This window comes from Erpetoichthys calabaricus, chromosome 2, assembly GCF_900747795.2.
Source record: "Erpetoichthys calabaricus chromosome 2, fErpCal1.3, whole genome shotgun sequence".
Classification (NCBI taxonomy): Eukaryota; Metazoa; Chordata; class Cladistia; order Polypteriformes; family Polypteridae; genus Erpetoichthys; species Erpetoichthys calabaricus.
This window is the reverse complement of record NC_041395.2, coordinates 3,070,394-3,097,588: the sequence shown is the minus strand read 5'-3', so window position 1 is coordinate 3,097,588 and position 27,195 is coordinate 3,070,394. Positions and strand designations below refer to the sequence as shown.

Sequence of the window (27,195 nt, the reverse complement as noted above, 5' to 3'; positions counted from 1 at the left end):
CCAGTACTCCTAATCACAGAATGGGGAAGTGCTGGTATGGAATACCAGTGAGTATGGGCCCACTTCAGGCACTGGTTAGACATTTTTCAATAATTTCAAATTCCTTATAAAAGACAAAAGGAAATCCCTTTTTGAATTAGTGACACATTTGAAACCCTGAGTTTGGCAGACCTCATATTTGTTATAAAGACTGAAAAAACAAAACCAAATTATAAATGGCCTAGCAGACTTGAGTTGGCCTCCAAAGAAAAAGGTCAGGGTTTCTGAAAGTAGATTTTGCCTGTAATTGAATTTGGCTGTCAGCCACCCGCTATGCAGGCATCTTCACAAATGTCATAGCATGTGACAAAAACCCAGAATGGTCACTGCAGGTAAAGTAAAGCCCAAGCCGACCAGAAGGTGGAACTACTGAAAAGCATCTCGTCCCAAAAATGTACTCACTTATCTTAACGACTGAGGCACAGCTGGTGGACTTTGAATCACACTGATTGATGTTGTTCACACACTGATCCCAAGAAAATGGAGAAAAGCAAGAATTGCAGATCAAGGTGTCACCTGAAAAGTGCAGACAGTCAAGTTGTGAAGACTGAATGTTCACACATTGCTGACTTTTATAACAAACAGTCAAACAATCGCACTCCCTTTTAAGTTACTCACCCAATAAGTTTAAATAATCAGCCAGCCAAACATTTAAAAGCAGAACCTGCTGAACAAATCGGGTGTGCAGGCACCAGGATGACATGACATCGCCATCAGCCGAGAGTGGGTGACCTGACATAACGCGCCCAGACTGCAGGTCTTAGCGTCTGAGGTCCAGGCCTTCCTACAGTCGAGTCGCCAAGGTGGAGATAAACCCTCGGGACAGAAGTGTCAAGAGTGCCTGCGCTTAGGGAAAAGCTGAGGGTCTCAATTGCAGAGCACAACAGCCATGATGATTATTGCTAGCATGTTCTGGCAGCTCTGGAGAAACTTTGGGTGGGTGCCTTGCATTGGGGATCAGGGTGGAGGGTCACAATACAAGGACTGAGATAAGGAGAAACGTTGAGGCAGAGCCTGCTCTTTCACGGGTGGGCTTCTGCTTGTGTTTCCGCTCTTCCCTGTCTGTAATGAGGAGCTCATATGATTCATCTCAATAAAGCTGTCCACATCCATTCTTGTCACTCCATTTATGGAAATCTCTCAACTGGTTCACTTAAAAACTCCAAATCCGTGGCTAGTGTTCAGAATGGACAGGTAACACTTTAGGTCAGGGACCTCAAAAACGCATCAACCGCTCAAATGCTGCTATGCAACAAGACTTTAACAAATACTTCTTTTGGGGTCTTAATAACCCTGACAAGGCTTCAGTGACGCTCTCGTCTACCTCTCATTACCACCTGCAACCGGTCGCCTCAGTCGGGCCGTCATTCTGCAGAATGTGAAGCCATCGGCTCAGCCCGGCCGCCTCACCTACCTGGACTGTTGCACAGGAAGCCTTGGCAGCAGGCAATTTGTTCTCCGAGAGAAATCTGTAGCAGATTTGCATTTCCTGGATTCTCGCAGATGCTTCTTGAAGTGCAGCCCTTGTAAATCGTCTGTCCAGCGACTGAAGTGATAAACGCACACAGTGAGGGAAACAACAGACACGAGTCCTCGACAGGCTGATTTTAATTGTGGCTTTCTGCTTCCAGATTTAAATCTTTGCAAAATGTAGCAATTTATGGACATTTAATATATTTTCTATTAAAATGTCATTCAAATGTGCAAAATCCATTAGTGGGCAAGCATATATGACCACATACCACAGCAGAAAAAACTGAAACAAATCAGGAAACATGTCAGGCGTTATGTGTTAGAACATAAAGACAGATATTCAGATTAGCAGCTTGGTAGAAAAGTTTCAGTTTACCGAGAATGTGATAACAGAATTGATGACAATATCCATCCATTTTCCAACCCGCTGAATCCAAACACAGGGTCACGGGGGTCTGCTGGAGCCAATCCCAGCCAACACAGGGCACAAGGCAGGAACCAATCCCAGGCAGGGTGCCAACCCACCGCAGGACACACACAAACACACCAAGCACACACTAAGGCCAATTTAGAATCACCAATCCACCTAACCGCATGTCTTTGGACTGTGGGAGGAAACCCACACAGACACAGGGAGAACATGCAAACTCCATGAAGGCAGGACCCGGGAAGCTAACCCAGGTCCCCAGGTCTCCCAACTGCGAGGCAGCAGTGCTACCCACTGCGCCACCGTGCCACCCTGATGACGATATAATGAAGCAAATGTTAAAAAGTCATTTAACGTTTACCAGATTCACTGACCTGACGTAAAGCAGTGGTCCTCCATGCCAGAGCAGTTCACCACCTGACTGCAGGTCCCATCGACGCCAGCACAACATGCCAGGCCGTTGAGTGGCGCACTGGCATTACCTGTGACTGAAGCACAATAAATATCACGTGACCGAGGAGAATTCATCTTCGCTTCTTCGCTTTACATCACTTAAATGTCGACGCCATGAACTAAGCCAGGAGCTGCACACATTTCAGCACAAAGTCTTCCTCTTCTCCTCATCTCAGCATGCCTGTGGATGGAGCTGCAGTGACCGTGTTCAGTGACTGAAGATCCTGTGCTCTCCTCGTTTTTTGTTTTTATTTAGCGTCACTTTGAACGCAAGGTACGAGTTAAGTCGTATCTCATAGAGCCTGTGATAACGCGACACACAGTACATCAGTATACCGCCATTCTAGACACAGCTGACGTGTGTGTGAACTTTGATCTCAGTCATCGACTATAGTGCTTCCATCTACTGGATAACCGTATATTATTATTTTTTTTTGGGGGGTGGCAACAACTTGCAGAAAATGGTGTTATAAACAGGCAGTTCATAGTTATGGGCCACTGATGTCTTGAAACAACTGTGATAAGATGAATATTTTGATGATAATAACTGTGATAATCAATTAGATGGTGTGCAACCCCTAGGCTCTGGTACTGCTGTGGATCGATGGCTTCATCATAAGACTTCCAACTTGTCACAACTGCCAGCACTAGAGGGACATTCTGCCACCCACTGAGCAAACCGTCACCAACTACTAAGTGTGTTGAGTGCAACAAACATGGCCAGCGTGAAGAAATGCGTTATATTTATGGCGCACGAGTTTCTAAGCCTGCACATCCTATGAGGACTCTCATATCCAGTGGGGACTTTTACATACTGCAGTTTTGATAGAATTCATCACTTCTCAGATATTGTAGTAGGAGAACGGGCATCCTGGATGAGACAGCAAGAAATACAATACCTGGACAGGAGGCCAGTGTGGCGACGCAGGCGGATTGGCAGGCAGAGCAAACAAATAACTCTGTAAGATAATGGAGGGACCGGTGGACGGCAAGTGTCTGGAGTTGTTCCTTCCCAATACACCAGGAGGCAGAGGTCCTTGTATGGGAACACCAGTCGGAACACCCCCAGGGGTGCTTGGGAGATGGAGTCTGGAAGTGCAGCCTTGTTGGGGAATCGAGGGGAGGACCTTCCTACTTTCCTTATGGCCCTGAAGTGCTCCCTGGGAGACTTGGTGTGGCGTACCTGGGTCCAGCATAAAAAGGAGCTTGGAGGAGTCAGGAGGCAGTGGGCAACACTCAGCAGGGGAAAGAAGGAGGAAGAATTGAGGATTTCTCGTTGGTTTATTGTATAATTATGGCTTATTGCTGAGAGGTTCGTGAAGACGTGCCTTGCTGTGTCCGTAGTTTGGGGCTCGCTGGTGCCCCCTTGTGGTTACAATATGCATAGACCTACACGGCAGTGTCCTTGTAACAAAGGGTCCAAAAGCTCAGAACTGAATTTTTCCACTTTCTATATCTTTTACTTTATTTGTCCAGACATGAAGAAAAGAAGAAACATAAAAATATGATAAACATCAGCAACAGCCCCCCAAACACAAAAATAAAAGTATTTATTTATGACTAATGTTGTTAGTATTTTGTAGTATTGCTGAAACACAGTGTGAATGCAGTCATTGGTTGGCACACAGGTGGCATAGACACAGCACTCCTATATTCATCCAGTTCAAGGTTTCTGGATGTGGTGCTAGGATCAGGTGCAAGATGGTAACCAACAATGGATGGGGTGCTGCTCCACCGTAGGGCCCCCTCTAACACACTTTGGGAAGTGTAAAAAAAAGAGCTGAGAAGTCCACACAAACCCAAACAGACACCAGCAAAAAGACAACAACCAGGCCATTGTCCAGAAGTAATGTCCTGAAGCGGTGAAGAAGAAAAGCTGGCCACCGTGCCATCATCTGCTCTGGAGTAAATACGAGCCTAACAAATCTGCACTGAATTCACTCAGGCCTTGAATCAAATCCAGAAAATGGTGTGAGAGGGAAGTCAGAGAAGGGACTGAAATTAAAAAGAAAAGAAAGGAAGAAACAAAGTAGAGAGTTGGCCATCAAAGCCACTAAAATGAAGACAGCACAACACTGAGTAGGCCGACAGCAACTCTTTACATGACACATAGTGTAGGACACTTCAGAAACACACGTGCTTCACTAACGCAAGCAAATGCAGCACGAAACACGGCACGGCAGCAAGGCTGTGCATACACAGTCATATGAAAAAGTTTGGGAGCCCCTCTTAATTCTTTGAATTTTTGTTTCTCATTGGCAGAACTTCCTTTTAATATCTGACATGCCTTATGGTAACAGTAGGATTTCAGCAGTGACATGAAGTTTATTGGATTAACAGAAAATATGCAATATGCAACAGAACTAAATTAGACAGGTGCATAAATGTGGGCACCCCAAAAGAGATATGACATCAATACTTAGTTGATCCTCCTTTAGCTCCTTTTGGCCTCTAGACGCTGTCCTCCTATAGCCTTTGATGAGTGTCTGGATTCTGGATGGAGGTATTGTTCACCATTCTTCATACAAAATCTCTCCAGTTCAGTTCAATTTGATGGACAGCCTGCTTCAAATCATCCCATAGATTTTCGATGATATTCAAGTCAGGGGACTGTGACGGCCATTCCAGAACATTGTACTTCTCCCTCTGCATGAATGCCTTTGTAGATTTCCAACTGTGTTTTGGGTCATTGTCTTGTTGGAATATCCAACCACTGTGTAACTTCAACTCTGTGACTGATGCTTGAACATTATCCTGAAGAATTTGTTGATATTGAGTTGAATTCATCTGACCCTCAACTTTAACGAGGGCCCCAGTCCATGAACTAGCCACACAGCCCACCCCACAGCATGATGGGACCTCCACCAAATGTGACAGTAGGTAGCAGGTGTTTTTCTTGGAATGCGGTGTTCTTCTTCTGCCATGCAAAGCACTTTTTCTTATTACCAAATAACTCAATTTGTGTCTCATCAGTCCAAAGCACTTTGTTCCAAAATGAATCTGGCTTGTCTAAATGAGCATTGGCATACAACAAGTGACTCTGTTGTGGCAGAGTGCAGAAACGGCTTCTTTCTCATCACCCTGCCATACAGATGTTCTTTGTGTGTAGAACGATGTAGAGATACTCCATCTGCAGCCAGATGTTCTTGCAGGTCTTTGGAGGTGATCTGTGGGTTGTCTGTCACCATTCTCACAATCCTGCTCATATGCCACTCCTGTATTTTTCTTGGCCTGCCAGACCTGCTGGGTTTAACAGCAACTGTGCCTGTGGCCTTCCATTTCCTGATTCCATTCCTTACAGTTGAAACTGACAGTTTAAACCTCTGAGATGGCTTTTTGTAGCCTTCCCCTAAACCAGGAGACTCAACAATCTTTGTTTTCAGACCTTTGGAGAGTTGCTTTGAGGATCCCATGCTGTCACTCTTCAGAGGAGAGTCAAAGGGAAGGAAGCCCAACTTGTAATTGACCACCTTAAATACCTTTATATCTCCTGATTGGACACACCTGTCTATGAAGTTCAAGGCTTAACGAGCTCATCAACCAATCAGCATTGAGCAGTGACAGGCATTCAAATCAGCACAATGACAAGGGGACCCACATTTTTTGCACAGCCAGTTTTTCACATTTGATTTAATTTCATACAACTAAATACTGCAACACTAAAAATCTTTGTTCGGAAAACACCGCAGTACTCAGAGGTTCCTAGGAAATGAAAGACATACCACTGTTACCTTTTTTGTTGAAAGCAGAGTTAATTATTATGCTGGCTGAGAGGGGTACCCAAACGTTTTCATATGACTGTATAATGGACCCCAGGGTGGGCCGCAGCAAAGGAATGCAATCAGCGTGCACTTTACAGATCGCTCATCATCAGCGCCAAAGACCTGCTGCGGTAATTTGGAGAGTGGAAACTGTAAGCAGTGTGGAAGGATGACTGGAAAACGGGGGGTACGGACGAGACCGAGTCCAAATACAGAGATGGAGGACAGAAAAGAGCCAAGACAGCTGGAGCAGAGTTAGACATGGGAGTGAAAGTCAAAGAGAGAATTGTCTTAGGACCTCCGTTTGGCTTGCTGTCTAATACAGGGGTCCCCAACTCCAGTCCTCGAGGGCCACAGTGTCTGCACCTTTTCATTCTAATCCTTTTCTTAATTAGTGGCCTGTTTTTACCGCTAATTAACTTCTTTTGTATTCATTGACTTGCTCTTGAAGACTTGGACCCCTTAGCAGCCAAACAATAACGAGATACAAAATGAGCCAAAACGTGACTAACAAACTGTGACCATTATACGATATCTGAAAATAAAGAAAGATGAAGGTCTCAGGAATGTTGATCTGCTCAGGCCCACAAAACATTTGAACTGTGCCGCACTTAGGTAAGAGAATATCGACAATTTCTGAAACGTCTGCTATGGCACAATGACAGCAGCAACAAGCCATGGAATTAAAGAACGGGATTAATTAACAGCAAGAGCTGGTGTCTCATTAAGCAGCTGGTTGGAGTGAAATTGGTGTGAGTTTGAGGCCCTGACTTAGTTGGTCTTCAGTTGGCCTCCTCACTTCACATGTCATTTCTGTTTAAGGGAAGACATGAAGCAATTCAGAGGAACAAATCTTAAAAACCTCAAGTCAATTCAAATGAATTCAAAAAAGTTAATTAGCAGCAAAAACAGGTCACTAATTAAGAAAAGGGTGAGAATGAAAACCTGCAGCCTCTGGGGCCCTCCAGGACCAGAGTTGGGGACCCCTGGTCTAACACCATGGAGAGAAAGACAAAGGTTTGTTATAGAAAGTGCTTTGATCCAATAAGAGCAAAACTGGCATCTTAAACGGGGGTCTCTCAATGACATCATATGCCACAATGATTTCCAAACACGTGACTGATAACGGGAATCACTGCTACTGGTAATACAGGTGCGGCCACATTAAACATCACAAAACTGCGACCGTCACCACAGAAGACATCCAATAATGGTGCCAGAGTGATGACAGCATTCTTCAAAATGCCACACAAATGGACTGTAAAAAGTGTCATCATGCAGAAACGTAAATATTCTAACAGAGAAGAGCCATATTATCTACACTGAAAATGTCCTGCAGTAACAATTAATTCAAATTTCAAAAATAACTGGAAGAGAGCAACTACAGTACTATGAGCTACATAAATCAATACAAGTCTGGGGGACAGTTATGACACAATTCAAATGTTGTTATGCTAATTTTTAAACAGCAAATAGGATTTTTAGTAAACCCAAGAAATGAATTTATACAAAATGAAAAGCGGGACTGTGCTTCCACAGGCAAACACCAGAGACTCGGCGCCTTTGGACTACGAATTATGAAGAGTTTGTCACTCGCGTCGTGACTGAGCTCACCTGCCTCTATGTTGCACAAATCCGAGCTGCAGCACTGTGTCACCTTCGTCATACTTCCTTGGCCGTAGTTTATGGAGACACTTGTGTTACACATCTGGACAACGATGCAGTCCATGTTAAAGGTTGACAGATTATTGCCATCTGCAAATGAAAAAGTACACCTGAATCTGTCAATCGGCCCATCAACTGATCAGTCATCTGCAATTTTAGGAAATCATTGAAGAGCTTTAATTAAATAAGTGGGGTTAATGTACCCCGCCGTCTGTCTCCTGGAACGACTTACTAGATTCAGGTTTACTAGAATCAGGAGTCCACCACACACACACACATTGCCAGCCGGGCACTCAAGAGACTCCAGCGGGCTGACTGGCAGATCTTTAAAATAATAAAGGAGACTAGAATACCTAACAATATGTCACAGGGCCATGACCTGAGGAGGGCTGCCTGGGTGCCATCACTGCTAGCCATTTCCAGGTTCTCCTGCAGAATCCCCTATGCTACCCGATAAGCAGGAGAAACTCCAACATGTCCTAGACCTTCCCATGAGTGTCCCCCCATGGTATACATCAAGCATTCAGCCAACATCCTGGTTAGCTGCCCATCCTTCCTTAATTAGATGCTTTTCGTGTGGACAGTTGGTGGCCATTAAACTGTCACAGGACTATAAACGTTCTCAGTTAGGAGAGGAGGCGATTCAGGCCATCAAAGCTGTTTGGTAAATCAGGAGGTTCATCTTTGGCCTTAGCTTGTCCTTTGTCATTAACGATGGTTCTAATGGTCAAGGCCCTGCTACTTCTTCATCAATCCACTGATCAGCCCATCACCTTTCGTCTGTGGCGAAGCGGCTCTCCTCTTTCTCTGTCTCCACTATTTTTTGGAAAAGGACCTTGACTCGAAGCTTGCAACTCACAAATTCTGAAATACTTTTGTATATGGCCATAGAATCCCTTACTCTAGCACCACCTCTATCTCATGGTGAACAGCTGTAAACCTCTTGCAAGTCCACAAAGCACATATAGAAAAATTAACAACTCCAAACTTCAACAAAGATATGACCCATTGCTCCACTGCCAGGAAAGAATGCCCACTGGCCTGACTGAATACAAACTTCGGCTATTGGCTACAGTATGTGTACCTCATCTGGATGTGACACACCTTACTGTCACCCTGGGACCACCACCCTAACCTGCCAAGATTCTGTGACCACATTCCATCCAGCACTTTCCTCAATATATGCCATCAGCCCACACCACTTTGTCATGTTCTGAATGACAGTAGCTACTTCACTGTCTCCTCAGCAGGGACAACAGCAGTTGAGTTGAGGAGGTCTTCAGAGTGCTCTGACTGCCTGTAGACATACCAGGTTGAGGTGAACCTTTTGCTGAGAACAACTGAACTGACAAGGATTCATTATTTCATATACTGTAGCACCTTTCTACTGCAAGTAACATCCCAAGGTCTTCCACAAGTATTCTTTAGGGTTGGAGCAAAGGGAGGTTAAACGGTTTGCTTGCTAAAGTAAGTCAGAAGCAGGAACTCAAGTATGAAATTCATGGCTGTATCTATCTACAGCACAGAGCTTTAAGAGCCATTGCAATGTCCTAACCCCCAGGTTCGGGGCAGAGAAGCCATTATTTATGTCTTCATCACACTCATCTCACCAATGGATATTCACGTTGGCTCTGAAGTCATTAAAACCTTCTTGGCTTTAGCCACCCAACCTTAGTTACTTTATCTTGGGTGGATTCAACCCTAAACTTAACTTATTTAATTTTTTCTCACTTGATGACCACCAGATAACCCCCTGGTTGCCACCATGACAGACAAGCCAAACCATGAAGCTGCCTCCTCCGTGGAGGTCTCGAAGAGACTGAGTAGAACCCATCCACATGCTAAATCTCTTACCTTGTCTGAGATGTGGAGACACACTCTCTTGAAAGTGACAAGTGAAACTGTACCAAATAAAGATGGCTGTTCGGCATCGCCGGGACATGCTGTCTTGGGTCAGTTAAACTGTGCTGACTCACCACCAAACATCTCACTACCTTTCTTTACCCTTGAATCCAGACAATTCTACTCCCGGCCTTTTCATATGACTATAATGATATCAACGATGCTGCATACGGTCTGCATTACTCCACTTCTAGAAGCAGAGGTTTGATTAAAATTTTTCTTTGCTGAAGAAAATCCTTGCCTAGGACATGCTGTAGATCCAAGAAGAGTTATTTGTTTGGATTTGTACTCTGCTAGGACACCCACAAGAGTCAACACTTCCTGATCAGTGGCACCGCTGTGAGCAGCGACTCCACTTTTTGTACAAAGACCTGAACTGCAGTCAATGAATTTCTCAATCCAGCTGTGCGGAGGTGTCCTTCTTGTCCATTGATGCACACTCAAAATATGCCATATGGGGGCTTCCCGAAAATGCCCTCAAGCCTCTTGCATGAAGTAAACAAAACTTAAGACAAGACTATGAGAAGCCATCAAAAGGAAGCTCCTGATCTGGCACCCTCCATCCATAATAATTCCATGCCATAATGACATCGTGAAGGACCCTCACAAAGGGCCTGTCAATAATGAGCCATATGAAGTCTTCATATGGCTCCTTTGTGTGAGTCCTCACTAGGCAGGTGTCAGGTCTTCCTTCAGGAGTGTGTCAGGGTGCCCCAGGTCTGGACCTTTCCTTGTGTTTGTGTTTGATGAACAGAATTGGATTTGACATAAAAGGAATACCTGAAAGGTCTCATCCTAAGCCAAACAAAATAAGGAACTCTGAGGACAATAAGACTTACAAACCCTCCTTTAGGTTCTACCAATAATTGGGAAGAAAAAAATGAAGTATGTTTTATCAACATTTCTCTATTCTGATTTAAATCAAGTTTGAAACGGGCCCATTCAAAACCTGGGCCAAGCGTAATAATGCAAACTCACTTAGGTTTGATGTCAGTATGGAAGCACAAGCTGAATATTGGGAGTAGCATTGAACAAATCCATTTGTGCAGTGTCCCGGGATGTCAGGAGTGTAACAGTTGCAAAAAAAACTGCCATCTGCAAAGAACAAAAAAATAATAATAATGTGTAAAAAAAAATTGTGTTACCTCATCTTACAAACATATGCATGAGGGTCTTCATAGTGTACATAAAATTACAGTAAAAAGGACAAGGCCTTGACACAGTCGTCCCACACCAAATTCTGAAACGAGAAGCTGAGGGTATCAGAGATAACCTACGAAACTGGAGCCCACGTTGGTCAACCAACAGAAGACAAAGAGTGCAGAGAAGAGGAGTGGAGTCCCTCAGGGGTCTGCCTGTCAGGGGTCTGCCTGTCAGGGGTCTGTCCTTGGAATCTCCACTACTTTTTCTGATTTAGATGAATGCCTTTGCTTCTGGCACAGTTAGTGAACTTGTCAAATTCACAGAGAACACTAAAATTGGAGGGATGGCAGACACTGAGGAGGCAGAAACAAGAACTCAATAAAAGCTGGACAAGCTTCAGAGCTGAGCATAGAGTTTAATGTAGAAAATGTGGATTAAGTGGGTTAGAAAATGACACAACAGGATGTCTTTAACTTGTCCAATAAGTGGAAGTCCCACAACAAGGTTAAAGGATTGACCTGGTGGCACTCTGGACTTCTGAGACACCAAATCATTTGTTGTGTTTTAGTCCTCAATCTCTTTGAGTCTTTAATCCCTGTAAATGGATTTGGAATTTTGTAGTTTTTGTCGTACCAGTTAATTAATCATAACTCTCTACCATCCAATTGGAAGAGAACAGGAATTGGCTTAGCGTGACCCCCACCGAAACTAATGCGTCATAATTACTGCTGTAATGTCTGATTACTTACATGGCTTGTTGCACAGCATGCCTTGACAGCAGAAGATGTCTTTGCTGAGGGATATGTAAAGCAGGGCCGACGTGTTTATGGGATGGTCACAGACACTTTTTGAAGCACATCCCTGGTAAACAAGCATTCCATTATCTACAAAAAAGGATGTAATGACACATCATAGAGTCCAGGAACAGACGGCAAAGTAATGCAATGAGCGGCTGTACACATCTCTACTAAACTGTTAATGTCACTCTGTGCAATTCTGATTTCTCCAATTACAGATAATCTATTCAATTATCCAGATGGCTTTATGCACAACTCTGGTAGGAAAGCCAAGACTTATATAAATAGGAAGACTTCTGTTAATGAGAAGAAATGAGACTGGATTAAGATCATAAGATTGAGAAATGAGTGGAGGAGGAGGAGGACTATTGTGTGGCCCCCTCAGATATCGTCCCACCACTGGTCACAGTCACCCCACACACCTGATATGAAGCAGTGATCTTGACTCCCAATGCAGTTCACGCTGTTTTGGCAGACGCCTCGTGTTTGTCCAGAGCAACATGACAGGCCATTCGGGTCTTGGGCTTCATTAATGGAGACTACAAAAAAGACGTTTGGATGAAACAAACTCTGCCAATGATATTCCAAACCATTGAACACTTATGGATTTTTTATTACTTTTCAGTGTGAGACTTCTTAGAGTAGTCTCTCAGTTAATTTATTTCTCAAAATGTGTCTTTAAACATATCATCCGTCCATTTTCAAATCGGGTCTGCAGCCCATCCCACCAAGCATCAGGCAGAACGCAGGGGCAATCCTTGGACAAGGTGCCAGTGCATTGCAGGATGAACACACACACACACACACACACACACACACTCACACAGCAGCAGTTTAGCATTGACAATCCGCCTAACCAGGTTGTCTCTGGACTGTGAAAGGAAACCCACAATTTGAAAACATGCAAACTCCAAAAAGTGAATCCCGGTGTCCTAATTGTGAGACTTAAACACACCTAATCCTCAAATTCTGCTGTTTACCATTAGCCATTGTGGCAGGCGGCCAGGACGTCCTGAGTGTGGAAGTACCAGGGGAGAGAGCATTTTTAGAACAGTTTCTTCCCTGTGCCAACAGAGGGTAGTCCTCTTGGTTTCCAGCATGGCCACCGTCAGGGGGTGCATAGACCTTTCCAGGCCCTTATTTGGCCACACTTCCTCCACACCCAGAAGTGTGACCTTAAGAAGCTTGTTGGGCACCTGGAGTCCTTCCGAGTCCTAATCCTTATCTCTTGGAATTTCTATCTGATATTTTAATGACTGGAAAGAGTCAGCAGTCTGCTAGGAAAAGTCATCCAAAACAAAAAAGTACAATAAAGGCCAAAGCTGTCACTTCCTTTCTTACCTTCATCAGTATTGCACAGACCAGAATGGCAACACTTGGAGGTCTCCACTCTACTTCCATAGCCGTAGTTAATAGATATCGTCATATTGCAGAAGACTGGAGACGCACAGTGCCTTCGAACGCTGATTGAATTAAATTGAGGCCCTTCAAAGAGAAAACAAAGAGCCGACTGCATCAGATACTTGGTTTGCAGTGAAAACGTTGTGAAGTATTGAAATTCACAGCTTTAACAAACAACAGAGACTGACATGTTCTTTATAACGTCCTAGAGTGGACTAGACAATGAAATGGAGTTACAGTATGGATGATAACATCTGCATATTCCTACAGCAATCAAGACCACCAAGAGGTGCTAACTGACAACCACTGATAAGTGGAATTTGAGCCCCGCAGGCGGCAGGAGCTTCACAGTATAGCTGTGTGATTCTAAGCCCACCATCAAGCTCTGTCTGTGCGCAGAAGACACACACACACACCCCATAATAGTAAGAGCAGATTAAAGAAAAAGCCTCACAGATCAAGTGCATGAAAGAGCTGGCACACTCCTGTCCTGAGGAGGAGCACACGACTGTTTCATTCTGGCACGTCTCCCAGGAGTCCGACACACAAGAACTGCAGGTCAAATTCGAATTTACATCTGAAATGAGGGCAGAAGAAGTTTACAGATCAGGAAATTCAATCATTTTTAACTTATTTAAAAAGAAAAGAAAAGAATGATGAAATGTGAACTGGCTGTGGTCCCTGCATCTGTGAATTGAAGCAGACTGCTTGAAAATGAATGGAGATACAGAAGAAGATGGCCACATTAGTGATAGAAGGAGTCATTGTCAGAAGCTGCCAGTCATCTCCTCTCAGGTCTGTGACATGAAACACGTCGATTGGTTCCACGCAGGGCCACCACTGCAGTTTCGAATCTCAGACGGTGCCTTGGGAGACCCATTGGTTATAAAGATGCTCTTCTCACTCAGCTGCATTCGGCTGAGACCATCAGTGCCTGAGGTTTCTCAGATATTGACACAGGAACGTTGTCTTGGATTCCACCTGACACCACATACTAAAGTTTAACGTATTTTGATTTTTTTCTTTACTTCCCAGATTGCAGTGGCATTCCGAGGACTTGAATGCCATACTGGTTGCTCTCCAATGTGCAACCTCATGACGGGTTAAACTTCTACCTCTGGATTATACAATACTACTACTACACATTGCACCAAGCTGATATTTTGACGGTTCTATAATAAACGTTTTTTTTTGTTATTATTTGTTTTTTTTTTGGTTTTTTTTGATGCTTTCCCATGTCGAGAAGGCCATGTCTTTTATCCATCCATTTTCAAAACTGTTTTCCTAATCAGGTCGTGGCGTTTGACCTAACAGTGTATCATCCCAATGTGTGCAGAAGTCCAAACACCCACAGCGAAGACATGCAAGCCCTGCTAAGAAGAGACCCCAAGGATCACAAGGCAGCAGTGCTACCCCAGGGAGTGTCCTCTCAGACAGGCGCTTAACCCTTCAAAACACCACAATGGAGGAACAAACTTTCTTACAAGGGACATTGCAGAGGTCCCCCTGACAGCACTCCAGCTGATAAGGGAGCAATTCACATCCGTCGCAAACACTTTGGGAGGCACATCCCATCAGGAAATATGGTCCATCACCTGAAAAATATAAGAGTTTGAATACAAACCATAGTTAGTACTGCAACAAGAAAAACACAGCTGGTAGCCTTTAAAGGCATTAACACTTCTGATACATTCAAGACAAAATGAAGAAGTCAGTGATGCAGCAGAGCAGTGGCTGGGGCTCTTAGGTCCTTCCATGCGACGTTAATGTACGGGACGATCCCTCAGAGAACAAGAAGGCCTTTAGAAAGGCGTAATTCAAAAGTTGTAGCAGTGTGACATGAAACACTGCATACAAGAATGAGTAACACATTCGAATCGCAGTGCATTCTGGGCTGTTTAGATGTACAGTTGTGCTTTCTATCCAAACATTTACAATCAACAGACAGTGAGACCTCATCATCAGGGATGGCTTTGTGAAGATCTGCAGAACCACATGATGTTTGTCCGTGACCTGCTAATGAAGAACGGCGCCTTCAGAAGTACTCGGCCCGTCACTCTTTACACTTTTTGTTAGGTTACAGCTTTGTGCTAAAACCATTTCAATTCTTTTTGTCCCCTCATCAAACAGCACGCAGTACTGCAGAATAACAAACTAAAAACTTTAGGAATTTTTGTAAATTTTAGAAATAAACAATTGACATCCCACATTGACACAAATATTCAGACCCTTTAACTCACTGAAGCCCCTTTGGCCTGGAGTCTTCCTCCTTTACACACTTGGATTTGGGGATCTTCTGTAGTTGTCCCCTGCAGATCCTCGCAGGTTCTGTCTGGTTAGATGGAGACCATCGGTGGACGGGTATTTTCAGGTCTCTCCAGAGACGTTCAAGTCTGGGCTCTTGTTGGGCCACTCAAGGACATTCGTAGAGTTGATCCTAAGCCTCTCCTAACTTTGCTTTGTGTTGGAAGATGAACCTTCAGCCCAACATGAAGTCCACAACACTCTGAGCAGGTTTTCATTGAGGATATTTCTTTTTACTTTATTCAGCTTTCCCTTTAGTCTCCCAGTCCCTTCAAACCCACGCCATGATGCAGCCACCGTCAAAATGGCATTGTGCAAGTGACGAGTGGTGCTTGGTTTCGTCCAGACATGACACTTAGAACTGAAGCCATACAGTTTCACCTTTTTTCATCAGACTGGAGAATCTTGTATCTCATGTGCTTTCTGGTTCCTCTGACATAAAGCTCAGACTAGGGTAGGGAAGGTTGTCCATCTTGAAGCTTCTCTCGTCTCCCCACAGGTTCTCTGGAGCTCAGCCATCGAGTTCTTGGTCACCTCCCTTACTAAGGTCCTTCATCTCTGATTGCTCAGGTTCATCAGATAGACAACTCCAGGAAGGGTTGTGCTTGTTCCAAATGTCTTCCTTTTAAGAATTATGGAGGCCAATGTGCACTTTAATGCTGCAGAGCTTTTTGTTGCCTTCCCAGATGTTGTCGTTACGCTTCTATAGACAAGTGGGCGCCTTCCCTAATCAGTCCAGTCAGTGGAATTGACCGCAGACCCCAAACATCTCAACCATGATCAACAGAATGGGATGCATCTGAGCCAGACTAGTGAAGGGCCTGAATCCTTGTGTCAATGGGATTTTTTATTTTAAATAATTTTGCAAAGATTCCTAAAATTCTGTTTTTTTGGTCATCCTGGGGGGTATCGAGTGCTGTTTGCTTAGGGCAGCGTTTCTCAACCTTTAAGTATTTGCGACCCGAGTTTTCATAACAGTTTTAATCGCGCCCCCCTAATGCATGAGTTTCAGTGGGGGTCACGCTAAGCCAATTTTTTAAATTAATGATTTATTACAGATGCATATTTTATTATACCTACTTAACTTTTATCGACATTTATCTAACTCTATATTTATTTTTCTAGTATCAGAATGTAGTTTAAGTTCATTTGTTTTGGTTTCAATAGATGGATTTTTCATATTTTCGATTCTTGTTTTTTTCTTCTTTTTTTCACATCTTCGCTCCCCCCTTTTTGTTACTTCGCGCCCACCTGGGGGGGGGGGGGCCGCCCCACAGTTTGAGAACCACTGGCTTAGGGAAACATTGAATTTCAATGGTTTTAGCACAAAGTTGTGACGTAACAGAAGGAGACAACAGTGAAGGGCCCGAGTACTTTCTGAAGGCTCTCTCTGTATGTGGTCAAGTTTAGCTTAAACGGAAAAAAGAAAGAAAAACAAAAGCTGTCAACAATTGTAAAATTAAAAATAACAAATAAAATGCTCACCAGTTATGAAGCAGTGGTCCTGAGCGCCAGTACAGTTTACGGTGGTCTGACAGGAGAGGCCATTGTTGGCACAGCACACCAGTCCATTGGGGGAGCTAAAGGAGTTGTCTGCACAGAAAAAAATGAAAGCAGCGCAGGTGAAAGCAAAGGGGGCATTGCTGGTCATCCTTAAGCCCCCTTGGATTAGCGCCATCCCGGTACCAGCATTTATTCAATTCAACTGTATTGCAATTAATGCAACAAGAAGAGGTGCAGGTGTACTCTTTATTTAATACAGAATGGCTTCAAGTGAACTAACTGAACACGTCTCTGTGCTCCTGTAAATGAGTCTTAATGAGGTTTACTTATGGCACAGAGTTACATTTACAGGAGTAAAAGAAAAAATATAAAAGCAAGGCAAGTGAAATCAAGCTGACAATACAGTGCAAGGGAATAAATCTCAGCTTTTATAACAAACACATTTTATAGCTTTAATACCTGGAAATTCAACTCAAGGAAAGCAGACATGAAGGTGCCAGGCACCTGATGAGCCTGATTGTGTAAAGACGAATCTCACAAAAGTAACCACAGCAGTCAAAGTCAAATGCACACTGCAAACTCTGGACACTATGGGTCTCCTCTTCAGTCACAAGTCAGCTGTTAGTGTGCCCTGCGGCCCCCTTTACTTTGATCCTGACGTAGGCGAGAGAAGTAACCCCAGAAAACCAGACCCATCTGCACTGGAGTCATGGCTACTCCTGCTCACCCTAGCAGACATCCGGAGGGGCAAGACACTTGTTTGAGCAGCCAGGACAATGTTGCCATCAATCATGGTGGGTTACTTTATTACTTTATTGCTTAATAATGAGATAGCCAAAGCGCCCACTGTTACGTCAGAGTCAATCCCGTCAGGTCACCGCAGAGGTGCTGTAACCTAATGGCTGACTAAGACTCGAACACTAAGAGCTACCGGTTCTCACGCCTGACTGAAATGTAATCCAATCTTCTTCAATACGGTAAGAGCCTGAGGTCAGCCGCATGCCAGCCATTCACTTGGTAACCCGACCCTCCAGTTCAGGATTGTTCATTCATGTCCTTTCTGGGTTAGGGTGGGATGTAACACGACTCCAGTGCTTCACACAGCATGATCACTCACACACCTGCGTTCACCTTAACTCCGCTACATGAACATTTTTAATGACCGCAACATGCATGACTTGGGATACGAGAAAACATCTGGAGGTGTCCAGGATATTAGCAGCAACAAAAACTAAAAATAAAAAATGTAAAAATTTAAATTAAAATTTGCATTAGTCCCAGGGGGAAATTTAGCTTTTTACAGAAACTCGTTAAATAAAAAAAAATAAATAGATGAATAAATATATAGACACACACACTATGGCCTGAATATACGCCAGAATGACTAAAAAAGGAAGACAATTGAAAAAAATGAAACCTTCTGACTTGTCAGTCCCAGTCCCCCCGTGGCGCTCATCCAGGTGTATTGCTATTGGTAGAATGGAGTCCCCGTCACACTCACACACTTCTACCGAATGACTCGCTGGCCTGGCGGCACAGAGCGGATGTTTAGCATTGTTCATAATGACACCTGTAACTGAGCTCACCCTGTTAACAAGCTTGTTGATATTCAGTGGTCCTCTCTGGAAGTGACGTCACCAGCCCAGCACGTCACACTGGCCATCACACCGTTATAGAAAATCTGAAGGACGTCACTTCCCGCCTGAAAGGAATGCAGTTTACTAAGCAAAGAGTCTCTGCGCTTTATTCTCTAGATCCTCTGTGTTCCAACACCAGTCCAACCTGTCATTAATTTGGACCCTGAAGCATTCATAGGAGTGGACCACCTCTACATCCAGTCTTTTGAATAGTGACCGGACATAGAGACCCTTTGGAGCAACAAAGTCAATAACCAGTTCCTTGGTTTGACTGATGTTAAGTTGTAGACAATTCTCAAAGTTCTCCAGTTGACTCCTCTCCCTCATCTCATTCCCTTATCAATACCCCCACATCAGTGCAGAATCATCTGAAAATCTCTGCAAGTGGCCTGACCTGCTGTTGTATTTGTAGTCAGAGGTGTGCAGAGTGAAGACAAAAGCAGACAGGCCTGCTCCTTGTGGTGGTCCAGTGTTGCTCACACAGTGCTTGAGCCTCACAAACTGCAGTCTGCCCAGCAGGTTCGTCATCAGAAAACCACAGGCTCTCCCACCTGCATATTTCTGAGCTGAACCCTTAACAGGGGTGGCTGGGTGGTATTGAAGGCACAGAATCCTCACAGAGCAGCTAGGTGAGAATAAGCCTTGTGGAGCAGATAGATAATTACATCCTCCACTCCAGTCTTCGTCTGAGTGGCACTTTCTGAGGCCTTTGGGACAAATTGAGCAGGTGACAGAGAACACCACAAGGTTGGTCAGCACAGGCCTTAAGAACTCGAGGACTGATGCCATCTGGCCCCAAAGCTCTTCCTGTGTGCATCTTCCTCAGTTGTCTCTACTTGGCCACTGATGGTCAAAGGTGGACTTGTCACTGGCCATTCCAGCTGATGTGGTAGGAGTTGTTGATGTAGTAGGGATGGTGTGGGGAGACTGAACATTGGAAGAAGGGTGCCGTGGAAGGGAAAATCTGTTAAAAAACTGGTTCAGGGCATTCATTTTGTCCACATCCTCATAATGTTGTGAACTAGAAGTTCCAAGGATGAAGTACCAAAAGGCACTTTCAACAAGGTTCACTAGAGGGGTAAAACCAATAAACCCCACCTAGTAATATGGCTCTTATTAAAGTAAAAGATGTATTCTTCACAAAACAGTATTCCAAAAGCAATGAAGCAAAATGGAATTGCTCAAGACACACTTCTGGAGAAAACAAGATCATCCAAAGCAAAAAAGTACCAATACAGCAAATCAAAGAATTGTCAGGAAACAGCAAAGTGTTAAAAATGCAATCATTTGCAAAAAGTACAAAGTGTAAAAAAAACACAAAAACTCACCAGGAAAATAAATACATAAATAAAGTTCTATCACATTTAAAATGAACTGCCAGGAACTGCGGGAGACCTTCCAAATTTAAAGGACAATTCCAAGCCAGACCGGGATGTGGCGGAGTGCACTGATTCTTTTTCCTGCTTTTCTGCAGACCGTTCATGGGAAATTCCGCCTGGCCCTGTTGACGTCACTTCTGATTCCGAGCCTATGAATGAAGACCCTTCCGGTCCCGGCCCCTTTGACGTCACTTCCTATCCTAACCTTTAAAAGCCTCCACCTTTCCCCTATTCCCTCAGTTCTGTTTTGGACTCTGATTTGTGCACATCAGTGCTATCACTTGCTTCAATTTTGCAGCCAGGAAATAATATACGGGTGGCTGCCTCTAACCTTGCTATGGCTCTTTGTCGAGTTTATGACAGTGGTGTAGACGACAGGATTATAATATCCCACAAGAGAAGGGGACAGGACCTGAAACATAACCTGGTGGTGAAGTACCATGGCCGAGTTTCAGAGTGGGTGGTTCGTCCCGGAGTTCGGAGAGACCAGGTACAGGCATCACTCCCAAAACACATAACCAGGCAAACTAAAAAACACGGAAAGTGTTTAGGAGGGGCACACAGGATTGGGGGCTTATTATGCTCTTTCAGAGGGGAGAGCCGTTCCCCCCATTAAGGCCAAGGCCTCAATTACATATGTGGCATTCCCAGATCGGCAGGTGGCTAAGGTAGAGGACTGGCATTTCGATCCAGAGCGGTCAACCCAGTCACAGGCTTTGGCTCTGTGGAAGGAGGTAGGGCAGTGACTAAGGCCATTTCAAAATTCTGCCCTACAAATTGTGGAGTAGGTGGCCTGCTTCCTATTACTCACCAGCCTCCTGAAGAGTTTCACCCAGACCGTCTGGGGAACATTTAAAAATATGACCAAGCTCATAGGGCTCATTGAAACGGCTAGGACAGCCTCACCATCTACAAGGGCAGAATGGCTCCATAGCGGACGCTAGAAGGAGTACGTCCCAAAATCTCTAATTACAAGCCGGAGCCTGTTCCGAAGTCCCTGGACTCACGGGCATGCTGCTTACTTGGGAATGAGGGGGAATGCAGAGAGAGAGAGAGAGAGACGAGGTTGGTGTGCTCTGACTAACCCGTTGACGATACCACATACAGGAGTGGTGATTGTAAAGACTGAAGCCTTATTCGATTCCATTGTTGCCTGCCGGATTGTGCTACCGCGACAGTGGTTAAAAGTTAAGACTGGTATAACCTGCGTCCACAGAGAAATCCGCTGGCATAGGTCTGCCACCTGTGTCATAAGTTGCGGAGGATTGCTAAAGAAATCCTACCAAATCTACCACTCCCAATAATACTGGGGTGGGACTGGACTAAAATTAAAAGTGGTGAGACACATACCACTCCTAATTCAAATTTGGGCCTAATTATAGACAGAGGTGAACCATCTCAAGCTGCCTCCACACCGTGTAACCAGCCAGCAGAAAGAGAGACAAAGCAGCCTCCGTGAGTGACGTGGCAACTCGTGGACCATCGCGAGATGATACATCATCAACCAATGTCAAGATGGAACGGGGAAAACTATGCCCCTTGAGGTTGGCCCTGACCCTCTCTCTGTTTTACAGTACCAGTTTAGAGAGATACCGGCTTCTTTTAAAATGGAGAAGTGAAGTGACGATTTCCTCAAGTTTACAAAAGCTGCAGTTGTCCTTGTCAATGGCCAGCTCACTCATCAGCCCATGCCACAGGGTCCTCACTTTGTTTTATAGAATGACCTTTTGTATCGGGTAACAGAGCATGAGTGGGAGGTGCAAAAGCTGCTGCTAATCCCACGGACCTGCCGGCAGCAGGTCTGTGAGTTGGCACACGCCCACCTCCTAGGAGGCCATTTGGGCATTCAAAAAATCTCTGGAGTAGATTAAGCTTTGCTTTATTGGCCGGGAATCAATGAGGAGGTTTGTCACTTTTGCACTTCCAGTCCGGAGTGTCAATTGCAACAAATTCCTAGGAAGGACCGTGCTCCCCTCGTTCCCATTTCCCTAATTCATGTCCCATTTCAAAGAATTGGAGTCGACCTAGTCGGACCCCTAGAACCCTTAGCCCAAGGACACAAGTATATTTTAGTTCTCATGGATTATGCTACCAAATACCCCGAAGATGTTCTGCTGCACTTAGCTACTTCTACAGCCATCGCACGGGAATTGGTAGGAGTCTTTGCGTGAGGTGGCATCCCCAAGGAAGTCCTGACAGACCAAGGGACACCTTTTACCTTGGAGAGTTTAAAGGAAATGGCCAAATTACTTAAGATAAATCATCTAAAGACAGCAGTGTATCATCCTCAAACTGAAGGTTTGGTAGAGAGATTTAAGGTGGTCAGCGAGGATGGAAGGAACTTGGATCAGCTCCTCCCCCTCATCCTTTTTGCGTACCGGGAAGTCCCACAAGCCTCAACAGGGTTCTCACCGGGGCATATTGGATATTTTAAAAGAAGGATGGGAAGAAGAGGCTCTTCCCTCTACAAACATATTAGAATATATCACACAATTACACGATAGATTTGGTAAAATTCAGCCCCTCCTTAAAAGTCACTTGGAAGAGGCACAAGCAGCACAGGTCCGATATTACGACTGAGGTACTTCCCTCCAGGAATTCCACCCAGGAGATCGAGTCGTGGTTCTGGTCCCTACCTCCCACTCTAAATTGCTAGCTCATTGGCAAGGTCCATACCAAGTTAAGAAGAGGAAAGGACTCCTCCCTGGTCCAGTCCCATCGTCTTGGTCAGTAAGCCTGACGGGAATTGCTGAATTCTGAATGATTATTTGTGAGCAGTTGAAGATGATTCTTCCTCTTTGCGGTTTGCTTGAGTGTGGGTGCTTAGAATAGCACTGCTTGTTAGCTATTGTGTCTTTGCTTGTTTCTTTCTATCAGCGTAACAACGCCTTATATTTTTGTATCTTCTTACTGCAAACAAATTTCCTTCTGGGTTAATAAAGTCTAGCTAATCTAATCATTCCTCTATTTTCTGAGCCCATCTTTTCATTCCAGGACTAAGCTGTTTTAAAAAAAGCCTTGCTCTGGGACACACCACACTCTCTCCTCTCAGGCCTTTTAAGAGCTGGCACTTCACTAGATGCTTGACAGGGTGAACATGGTGATCATTCGTGGGAAAAACGCGGCCCTTTTAGAGTTGTCTTCAAAATGAAATACAGGAATTTGTTTGCTTGTTGTTATGTCAAAAAAATGGGGATGTTTAGTGTGATGTGGGCATCTCTTTTCTATCACAAATGATTGCCTCTTATTGCAGTTTACAATGTCAGGCTTTATAATGAAAGTGTGATCTGTGCAGAATATCACCTTTAACTAGTGTGGAGTACTGGGGGGTTTCATTTTAAACTACAACTGAAGCTTCATTTGAAGATCTGACATTTTTAAGAAAGAAAGAAAAGGGGCCACTAACTAATTGTACCCTAACTGAAGTAACCTGAGTGCAGACCCGCTTACTGACATTGATGGAAATGTTAAGAAATAAAACAAACATTGAAACACTTGGGGGTGCATTAAGCAAGCTGACAAAACAAAAAATGAAAAGCATCACGGCGCACTTTACCTTCAAGCCTTCCCAGGTCACAGGGGTCCGAGTCACAACATGTTGAGATCTGAGTTGTGCCGTAATATCCAGTATTGTATGAATACGTTTTATTACATTGGTCAAGAGTCGTGCAGGTTGTGAAAAAGTAATGTGCAGGAACCTCACCTAGTAAGGTAAAGAGAGATATGTGGTGAGGATTAAACACGTTCATCACTTCAGCTTTGAATTCTCCTGCTGGTCACAGTCATGTCAGCCTGAACGTGTACACGCTGCTCAGATGTGCCAATGAATGACTAAAGTGACTCTTGAAACTGTAGACATGTGCCTTTGGTGTCCCCACCATTGTCTTGACACAGGAGAAACATCTTCTTTACATGACCCAAGTCTCGGTCAGACTCAGACACTTCTGGTTTGCTCTTTTATTCTTTCACTTTGACACAAATGCATGCATTTCAACTAAATTAAAGCAGATACGGCACTGACAGCTGCATAGGAGTACCCAACGTGTGCTTCTCCCATTTATTGTTGGATGTTGTATTACTTGGTGTAGTACTCACTTTTTGATGCTTTCCACATGAAATTTACTGGCAAATTTAAACAAAGTCTTCTCTTTACTCTGTAAAATCAAACCTCCTCAGTTTTAAGAAGAACACTAATCCATTCAGTGCCTTGTTGTAGATGACTTAACTGTCTGCCATTAAAAGTAAGAGTAAAAGAAAGCCCGCCACTCATGGCACTTACCAGAGGAGTAGAAAGAATGTTGTAGAACTGCTGCACAGGTCAAGTGAAATGGATAGCAAAATGGAGACCCCGATGGACATGATGGCCAAGACTGTAGAGAACAATCGTTGCAGGAGACTATGCTGTCTGCAGATTCAAAGGAAAGTATAGATTTGGTCATTTGGAGAGCCTAAAAAAGATAACAACCGAATAAGCAGAAACCTTGATATACTTTAAGAATCTATTGGGACAGCTGAGCTATTAGCTAAACATACGTGCTTGATGGGCTGAATGGCCTCCTCTCATTTGTCACATTTCTTATGTGCTTATGTTCTTAACGTGCCAAAGGGATTTGCGTATATTTGGTATACTGTTGTCCTGGCTCCATGATTTGCTGTTTTTAAGTGAAGGCCTCCTGCTCTGTGCAGTGTGGCGGGAGCCTCAGCTATGTTAGAGCCATCCATATTTGGTGAATATAATAGCACAACACCAGATAAAACATTAATGAGACTTACTACCACAGCTCTCATTCAACACACCAGAACTTACAAAAGGACTGTGGGGATAAATGAAATGAAATCACAAAATTCATGCTTGCAAAAAAAAAACAAAACGATTATATGGAGATACAGGAGCTGCATCTCCGTATATCCATGTATCTTCCTGTCTATTTGAGGAACACAAAAGAACATGTTGGACATGAATCATTCACTCTTATAGACTGTTTAGAGTTACCTTTACAGAGGTGTGCAAGGATAATAGGAACCCATCAGACACCATTTTCAGTGTATGTGAGCAAGAGGCTGCTACTGTATATGAAGGGTCTTTACGTTCATTAGGCTCAGAAATGAAGGTTCTACAAAGGTGGCATCTCCTCAACTGGAACCTTATGTCGGGTGCCATGATGAGGTGACGCGTACGGACAAGCTAACTCTTGAATTACGAAATCTGAAAGCATTTTCCCAAAAATTAACCTTCATAGTAGTTAGACTGGAAAAAAAACATGGAAGTCATTTAAGTTCCTTCAACAGAGAAAGTTCTGGGATAGCAATGGCTTCAGAAGTACTCTTAATAAATCTATGTGTTGGTTTTTCACGTTCATTATTAGCGTTTGTATTTGTGTTTTGCATGCATCCGTGTAAGAGAAAGAAATATTGCGAAAATATGAGTGAACAGCACTAATAGGGCTTTCGTTTCAGCTTTACGTGCTTTGACTCCATTTCTGTAGTCACGGACCTGCTGGTTTTTGTCCCATATATCTAGAATAAGGAGGCACAAGTCTCTGCTACAAAGGGCCACTTTCACAATGAAGACGAGTGCCCAGCGTCACATCCTGCATCCACAAAGTGCACAATTCTTCACTTTTTTTTCGCACTTGAGACCGAGTCCATGACGACAGTCACATTCAAGGGGCTCCCTCATGGAGACGTACCACCTACAGAAGAGCAGTGTCAATTGCTTAAACTGACTGTGGCCACCCACTGTGAAGAGAATGAAACTCTTTCCTATTAAATATGATGGTATGTCACAAAATTGCAGGACTCTAAAAATGGCAATGCACAAACCATTTTGGGTCACGACATTATAGTTTAAGCAAGTATGTGATAAGGGGAGGCACGGTGGTGCAGTGGGTAGCGCTGCTGCCTCGCAGTTAGGAGACCTGGGTTTCACTTCCCAGGTCCTCCCTGCGTGGAGTTTGCATGTTCTCCCTGTGTCAGCATGGGTTTCCTCCCACAGTCCATGGACATGCAGGTTAGGTGCATTGGCGATACTAAATTGTCCCTGGTGTGTGCTTGGTGTGTGGGTATGTGTGTGTGCCCTGTGGTGGGCCGACGCCCTGCCCGGGGTTTGTTCCTGCCTTGTGCCCTGTGCTGGCTGGTATTGGCTCCAGCAGACCCCCGTGACCCTGTAGTTAGGATGTAGCGGCTTGGACAATGACTACCTGACTGACAACTACGTGATAAACCCTTCATATGACAACTCTGATCCCATGTCTATCCTTGGAAATTTAAGGACGTTTACCCCTCAGGATGTGTTCCCGAAGGTGAGGAGATTGCTCTCGCCACCAGCACGTTAGTTTCCCTTGTGTTGACCTCTCACCATCCGCTTTATCATGGACTGTTTAGTGAGATGCTTGTTCTCAAGGTGACACGTCTTAATTGCATTCCTTTCCTTGTTTCATACCAGAAGGTAGCATGTTTCAGGGGTCTCCTATCCATGGGTCCTGCTTCATGGGTTTGTAGCTTCTGCTATTGTTAAACCAAATGGCAACCTTCAGTGGGGGACTTCATTCAAGGACTAGGGTTTGGCCTCTGGTGACTTTCATTGTAACCAATACGGTTTTCTAACATCACAGGCCGTAGCAGGTTTTTACTTACTTGGGTTATTGCAGTAGTTTCCTTGGCAGCAAGATAACTGATTGAGATAAAGTGGAAAACCTGCAATCCCATTAGGGTTGTCACAGACACTTTTTGACGCACATCCTTTGTTTTGTCCACCACCTTGTTTAAAAACAAAAACAAAACAGAACAATATGAGGAGGCACATTGGTATGGATTGTACACGGTGTGTCTCTAACATGCAGTTCCACAGCTAACGTGATGAAGTGTTCCAAGGCAGTAACACAACGTACTGTATCTTAGGTCTCACACCACCGAGTTGTGCAATGCAGATCATCTGCTGTCCTTTAAATACACTGACATGAATAAACATGCACAAATACAAAAAGAGCCACTTCAGAGTACAAGTTGGCCCCCCATCATGACCACCAAAGGCCGTGGGATCTTGATCAGCTCATATCTCTCGAATGACTGACTAGCAATGTCCAGAGGTGGATGAGAGCCCCGAGTAGTTTAAGTTCAAGCTATATCTTATTTGGTACTCATAACAAGTACACTGACATTCTTATTTGAAACGTATCCTCTCACAAAAAACAAAAAGGGTCAACGGACAGACATTGTGCCCATCACCACACATCTCAGGTGGACTGTGCTCATCCTGTTACCTGAGACATCACCGGTCTGTCTGCTTTCACCTTTTGTCACTTACTGGCA

At 44.2% G+C, this 27,195-nt stretch overlaps 2 protein-coding genes across 2 annotated transcripts in view; both read right to left on the bottom strand.

The window, feature by feature from the left end:
- The window catches only part of LOC127526858 (urokinase plasminogen activator surface receptor-like), a 17,910-nt gene extending 5,531 nt beyond the window's left edge, over nucleotides 1-12,379 (bottom strand). Inside the window, exons 1-7 of the mRNA XM_051924008.1 lie at nucleotides 12,083-12,379; nucleotides 11,613-11,747; nucleotides 10,699-10,815; nucleotides 7,768-7,908; nucleotides 2,314-2,427; nucleotides 1,454-1,585; nucleotides 442-555 (exon numbers count right to left, since the gene is read on the bottom strand). Of these exons, the coding sequence (XP_051779968.1) occupies nucleotides 442-555; nucleotides 1,454-1,585; nucleotides 2,314-2,427; nucleotides 7,768-7,908; nucleotides 10,699-10,815; nucleotides 11,613-11,739 (745 nt within the window). The 5' untranslated portion in view covers nucleotides 11,740-11,747; nucleotides 12,083-12,379. The remainder of the gene's footprint in view (nucleotides 1-441; nucleotides 556-1,453; nucleotides 1,586-2,313; nucleotides 2,428-7,767; nucleotides 7,909-10,698; nucleotides 10,816-11,612; nucleotides 11,748-12,082) is intronic.
- LOC127526856 (uncharacterized) lies at nucleotides 12,042-27,138 on the bottom strand. Its single transcript, XM_051924007.1, has 8 exons — nucleotides 27,117-27,138; nucleotides 26,521-26,643; nucleotides 24,164-24,289; nucleotides 23,441-23,587; nucleotides 16,851-16,958; nucleotides 14,546-14,656; nucleotides 13,438-13,638; nucleotides 12,042-12,199 (listed from the first exon to the last, which is right to left on the bottom strand). The coding sequence occupies exons 1-8, from the start codon at nucleotides 27,136-27,138 to the stop codon at nucleotides 12,042-12,044; spliced, it is 996 nt and encodes a 331-aa protein (XP_051779967.1).
- Nucleotides 27,139-27,195: the final 57 nt, after the last annotated feature.